The sequence below is a fragment of the Neophocaena asiaeorientalis genome, unplaced genomic scaffold (genome assembly GCF_003031525.2).
Source record: "Neophocaena asiaeorientalis asiaeorientalis breed wild unplaced genomic scaffold, Neophocaena_asiaeorientalis_V1.1 scaffold313, whole genome shotgun sequence".
In the NCBI taxonomy this organism is placed as follows: domain Eukaryota; kingdom Metazoa; phylum Chordata; class Mammalia; order Artiodactyla; family Phocoenidae; genus Neophocaena; species Neophocaena asiaeorientalis.
In genome coordinates this window covers 819573-825572 of record NW_020175412.1, presented here as the reverse complement: position 1 = coordinate 825572, position 6000 = coordinate 819573, and the positions used below count along the sequence as shown (strand labels likewise).

At 49.0% G+C, this 6000-nt stretch overlaps 1 protein-coding gene across 3 annotated transcripts in view; it reads right to left on the bottom strand.

The window, feature by feature from the left end:
- The window catches only part of FAM120C (family with sequence similarity 120 member C), a 132757-nt gene extending 131042 nt beyond the window's left edge, over positions 1–1715 (bottom strand). For all 3 annotated transcript variants that reach the window (XM_024767194.1, XM_024767193.1, XM_024767195.1), the window contains exon 1: positions 1018–1715. In XM_024767194.1, the coding sequence (XP_024622962.1) occupies positions 1018–1704 (687 nt within the window). In that variant the 5' untranslated portion in view covers positions 1705–1715. The remainder of the gene's footprint in view (positions 1–1017) is intronic.
- Between the last annotated feature and the right edge of the window lie 4285 nt (positions 1716–6000).

Genomic DNA, 6000 nt, shown 5'->3' with positions numbered 1-6000 from the left:
ACAGAAAAATAGCAGTTGTGCCAAGAACTGGGGTTGCTGCCAAGCTGTTCTCCAGGCCCCATATGCAGTGACCAACTACATGCAGAGATTAGACTGAACTGCCCGTGGGGCCTCACATGCTTGATATTCCCGTTTGCTTCTGTTCATTTTCTTTCTCCTGCTTAAATAAGCCTCTTCCCAAACCTGTAACCAATTCAAATCCAATTCATCCTTGAAGACCCAGGTGAGGTCCAACTTCAAGGAAGCCTCCTCTGACCATTTTAGCCCACAGACATTCCCCCCCACACACAAAACAGGTACCAATCTGTACCATAAAGCATAATCACATACACATTTATACCATTAAATAAATGTTTCCTGTGTATATATTTGATATATTTGATTTTCCAAGGGCAGGAACCATGTCTCACATGTCTTTTAAACCCCTTACTCTTAGTGGGTTAATACTTGTTTAAAAGCGACTGAACCAGTGGGTTTGTTTGTTCGTTTGTTTAGGCTAAGGAAGGATGAGGTAGAAACATGTTGAAATGAAAGAGGATGAATGAACAGATGGGTGCAAAAGAAGCACTGGTTCAAAATTCGGGGAAAAGCTGTAGAAGAAAGGTGCTCAACTAACACGTTTAACTGATTTGCTGCAAGGTTGGAAAAAGACATAGAAGAGAGATGTCAACTGGAAAAATCTGGAAAATGGCATTTCAGCTTGAGGCAGAAGACAGCAGGAGAAAGATGGAGCTACAAAATAAATTCTGCTAAAGCCTAGGGATAGGCCAATTGGATAAAGGGGGTTATTGGGATGACATGGGTAGAGATGTGGTTATGCAGGTGAGCGAATCGGTAGGGCGTGGTATGAAGGGTTGGGTAGATGGATAAAATGATCGAGGGTAGTTAGGCAAGTGGGTTAGCTGACTGGGCGCTGAGTGGGTGGATGGGAGACAGGTAAGTGGGTGGGTGGTTAGGTGTTTAGTTGGGAGGGAATAGGTGTGGGGCGTATTATTTAAGATCCGGCCCCTCCCTCACCTTGACCCGGAAGCGGATGAGCGCTAGCCTCACGCAGTGGCTCAGGCAGGCCGGTGGCAGGAACCAGGCCCGTGGAGGAGGGGTGCCCTTGTTGCCCACGTGTCCCACGATCAGTTGCGCTGTCTGCCGCTCGGCCTGGCACCGACGGCCCCACTCGGCCAGCCGGTCCTTGCCCAGGCCCCCGGGGAACATGACCACCAGCTCCAAGCCGTCGCCGCCGGGATAGGCACAAGCCTGACATAGCGCTGACAAGTAGCCCAGCATGGCGTTCCATTGGCCGCCACACACCCAATCCGTCTGGTAGCCGCCATAAAGCCGAGGCAGCGCTGAGCCCGCGTCCACCAGCACCCGGGCCCCGGGCAGCGGAGGGGGCGGCGGCGGCGGGTGCAGCCCGGGGTGCGCCTGGCCGTGATGGTGGAAGTGGTGAGCGGGGTGATGGTGCCGAGTCGGCCCCGCGCCCCCGGAGTAGGCACCCAAGGCAGCGGGCGCGAGCGGCGGTTGCAGAGGCGCGGAGCCCCTGGCGGCGCGTGGAGCCCCGGGCGCTAGGGCTGCCGTAGGCGGCAGCGGGCGATGCTGCTGCTGCTGCTGCTGGCGCGAGACCGTACGCGCGAGTTTGAGGAGGTCCACGGGCACAACAGCCCCGGGACAGCGCTTCTCCAGGAACTCTTGGAAGCCCTGGACGCCCATGCTTCGTCGGTGGGCAGACGAGACGGCGGCTGCGCGAGCAGGCTAGGCGGCGATCTGGGCGCGAAGCTGGGGGCGGGCGCGTGCGCACTCCGCGGGGGGCGAGGGGGCGGGCAAAGGATTCCCGAGGGGCGGGGTGAGCTAGCGAGGGAATAAGGGAGGCGTGGGGAGGAGACCACAGGCTGGATTTGGGTGGAGAGGAGTGGTGAGGCCGACCGGACTCTGGAGAGGCTGGGAGGATAAAAGCGATGACGGCCTCTAGTCACTTCTCTCTTATCCCTCTATGGCCGCTCTTCACCGCTTCAAAAGGGGTGAAGCGTCTTACTTCTACCTCCAGGAGCCATGTTACCTCGTCTTCTCTATGGTACACGCTTTCTAGCTGGAGGAGGGGGAGCGGGGCGGGGCATTCTGGGAGTTGTAGTCTCCTCTACGGCCTCGGGATACAGTGTTGGAACAAGATTACCACCCCTGTCAGCCCTTGCATTCACTGGGTCTCAAGGGGAGGGGTGTGATATGCGTTTAGGATTTGCACTCCAGCTCTTTGCATCCACCGAGTTGCTTCAGGCTATTTACCGCCTTTCCCAGGAAAAGGAGTTGGGGGGGAGTGATGCATCATGGGAAAGGAAGTAGAGTGGTTTAATTGAATTCAGCTAAAGTATGCTAAAATTCCCCAGGAGGAAGAATTTTCCTTTGGGGGGAGGGAATAATGTGCGTAGCTTTTAATGAATGAGAAAGGACACATATGAAACGTAGAAATAATAACCACCATTTCTGTAACAATCCACTTAACTTTTAGCTACTGTAATTCTTTGAGGAAGTGTTCTTGGCCCCAGTTTATGAATGGTGAAAACTGTATAATTTATTTGCCCAAGGCAATGCAGAGACAAAGTGAAATCGAATATCCATTGTACTCAGGAGCTCTTTGGTCAGGGAGATAAGCACCAACACAAGTTAAACTACAAGTTGTACCTTTCTGGTACTCACTGAGCTACAATGTCCTATGGTTAGGACCTTTGTTTGCAAACATTGTGAATCCATCTGTCGGGGAGCTCTAGAAAAATAGCGGTAAGGGCTCCAATTCCAGACGTACAGAATCATCTTTTGAAAATCTATTCAATATTTTCAGCATTCTCCTTGTTTGATTCAGATATAGCACCAGTCTTCTGGCTGACTGGTGTTTAGGGCACACTGTTTAAACCGGAGGAGGGTAGAAAACACGATCTATTCTGTTCTGTAACAGTGCGTAGCAGTCAGATCTGGCTTGGAACTTAATAGAAGGTGGGATATAATGGCAGGCCGAGTAAGAACGCAAAAGTTTAGAACTCAAGAATAGTCAAGGTGAATGAAATCTGAGAACAGTGTATTAGGATACAAAAGCTGAAAAATCTTCAAGCTCCATAAAGAAATTTATCATAAAAGACTAGTGGAGATAGAACAAACCAGATTGGCAAAGAATAAGTAGATGTTGAAGCAATGCACATAAATAACTCCTGTGAAAACAAGCAGTGAAAGGAGGGAATAGTGGCTTGAAGGGATGGTGGATGAAAGGAATAGAAGTTTTCTAGTATAATGGACACCTGTTGGATTGTCTACTCAGCCCTCCTTTTCTAGGAATTAACCCTCTCCCCATTTACAAAAACTGTCATGTTAACCATAACCATCGCTGACTGGGTCAAAGGTAGATAACAAATCCAAGCTGGGTCGATCAGAATCTCATTCCCTAGAAATTTGGAATTGGACCAGAGAGATCAGTTTTTCTATAAGTGTAAAACTTGGAAGCTGTCAGTAGTCAATTTTCCCATCAGAGGGACAAAAGTAAAAGATGCTGGTCTGCAGGAAGAGAAAAAACCGCAGACTCTAGAGCAGAGATGGGAGATAGGGAGTCTTCATCGTGTTTAAGACCCAGGTTCTAGATCATTCCTCAGGCATTCTTGCCCTTGGTTTCTCTGAGGCAACCTCATATCCTTACTATTTTTAAGATAGAGTTGGGTTAGAAACTACTCATGACCAAAAAATTATTAATTCAAGAACTGGTACCAGAAATGGGGTGTGGCAAATTATAGACCCTAAACTATGGAGCTGGCAAAGACTGGAGATCTCCCATATCGTTAATTGGAAGTTGGCATTCTGTGTTATTTGGCAGCGAAGCAGTTGCTTATTGCTCTTGAGCCTCAAAAGCAGAGCAGCCCTGCCTATATCAAGAGTTTAGCAGTTGCTAATGGTTAGATATTCATGGGCTTTGCTGATTTATTGTCTCATTTTAAATGTTCCACTGATTAGGAAACTGGCATCCAGTTTCCAACGAACTGGAACGAGGTTATCTTTATAAGCCACCACAGTATTCCTTGTTCTCCAGCTCCCCCAAATGTGATGATCTCTTCCTCTGTACATGCATTCAGCTGGAATGCAAGGAAGAGAGGGTAAGTGTAACATTCCCAGAGCAGATCGGAAAAGAGAGGCTTCACATCGTTGAACTCAACCTGTTTCCTATCCACGCTCTGAACTGGAGACCTTGAGCATAATGCCAGGGAGAAGGAACCAAGTCTTTAGGTAGAGAGCTAAGAAATAGAAACCCGGGCTTCTCTGGTGGCAGTGGTTGAGAGTCCGCCTGCCGATGCAGGGGACACGGGTTCGTGCCCCGGTCCGGGAAGATCCCACATGCCGCGGAGCAGCTAGGCCTGTGAGCCGTGGCCGCTGAGCCTGCGCGTCTGGAGCCTGTGCTCCGCAATGGGATAGGCCACAACAGTGAGAGACCCGCGTACCGCAAAAAGAAAAAGGAAGAAAAAGAAATAGAAACCTGCAACAGGGTGATTATTCCCTTTAGCAGATCTGAAGATTCAAAGAGCGTAAGTTGACAAGATTCTTGGCACTTGTTATTAGCATTGTGAGTCCCCTCAAATGAAATTAAGAGGCAGTCATATGTGTAAGGTCGGATCTTAACAAACGACACTGGGAAACAGAGGAAAGCTTCAAGTGAGCTTTATTAAGGAGCGCTCCCGGGCGAGGTTCACTGGTCCGAGAGAATGGGGCCAGAGAAGTCGCACCTGGGCGAGGGTTGGGCAAGATTTTATAGGGGAAGAAAGGAAAGGGGTGTGGTGAATCTGGGAGGGCGCAGGGTATTCCTTATTTGGTGGTCTTTTCGGGTATCCTGGGGGACGGTTAGTCCCGCCCCTCGAAAGGCGGGAAGGCTGGGCCGGGTTCAAAGTCCCCAGGTCAGTTTCTGGAACTGGGTGGTCCGGAGAATTTCGGTCTGATGCAACCTGTGAATCTGATTGTGTTCCCCTGCCTCGGGCCAGTTGGCCTTACAATATGAGGTTTTGTGGAAGTTGTATCACTAGAAAATCCTATCTAGTGAACAGGGACCATGAGCCAGCAGTGATTCTCAAAGTATGGTCCCTGGACCAGCATATCAGCACCTCGGAACTGTTAGAAATGTAAATTCTCGGGACTCACCCCAGATCTCCTGAATCAGAAACTCTGGGGGTGGGGCTAGCAATGTGTGGTTTAAATGGTGTCAAAGATAAACAAAGCCTGACATTAGTTAAAGCAGTGAGGACAGATTTTATTCAATTACTGATAGTAGGGGAAAAAGCAAAGCTCCATTCCCATTTGTACAGAGGTGACTGAGCATTTTAAAGGGAAAAGGAGGGAGGAGGAACGAGGAGAGGCTCAAGTAGAGTCAGAGAAGTGAAAAATTACAAAGAGTTGGCCAGCGTAAATGCAGTTAGGCTAGCTGTGTCTGCTAGCTGGCAATTACTTAAGTTAGGATTATATCCTCCCACAGTTACTGGGAGACAGAGGCCCTAGCCTTCCTGATGACTACATTTCAAAGGAATGGTCCTTGAGACACACACTCTGGAGTTGTAGGAGATACATATACATCTCAAAGGGACAGGGGAAGAAGTCATAATTTTAAGCCCTTTTTGGTAAATGCTCTAAGAAAGGGAGGTCAGGGGTCTATTGTCAGGTGTCAGCTAGAGTAAGCTATAAATTCTTTTTACAGCCCGAGCTTTTCCAGATGGAAATTGGGTCATCCCAGAGACTCCGACTTAGGAGGCTAGAAGCCAAGTTTGGTCTAGTCTCTTAGTGTAGGTGTTTGAATGGAGTGTTTGTGTCGAGAGTTTTTGCAGGTCACACTAGTTCTCCAGGTGATTCTAATGCACCCTTACGTTTGAGAATCACTGCTCTTCTAGAGCAGGCCCAAGTACAGACTGGTAAAGCAAAAAGAAGCATCAATAAAATGACTCCCATAAGTTTTTCTATACCCGTAATTTATTTCCTTCCTTCCTATCCAGGTGG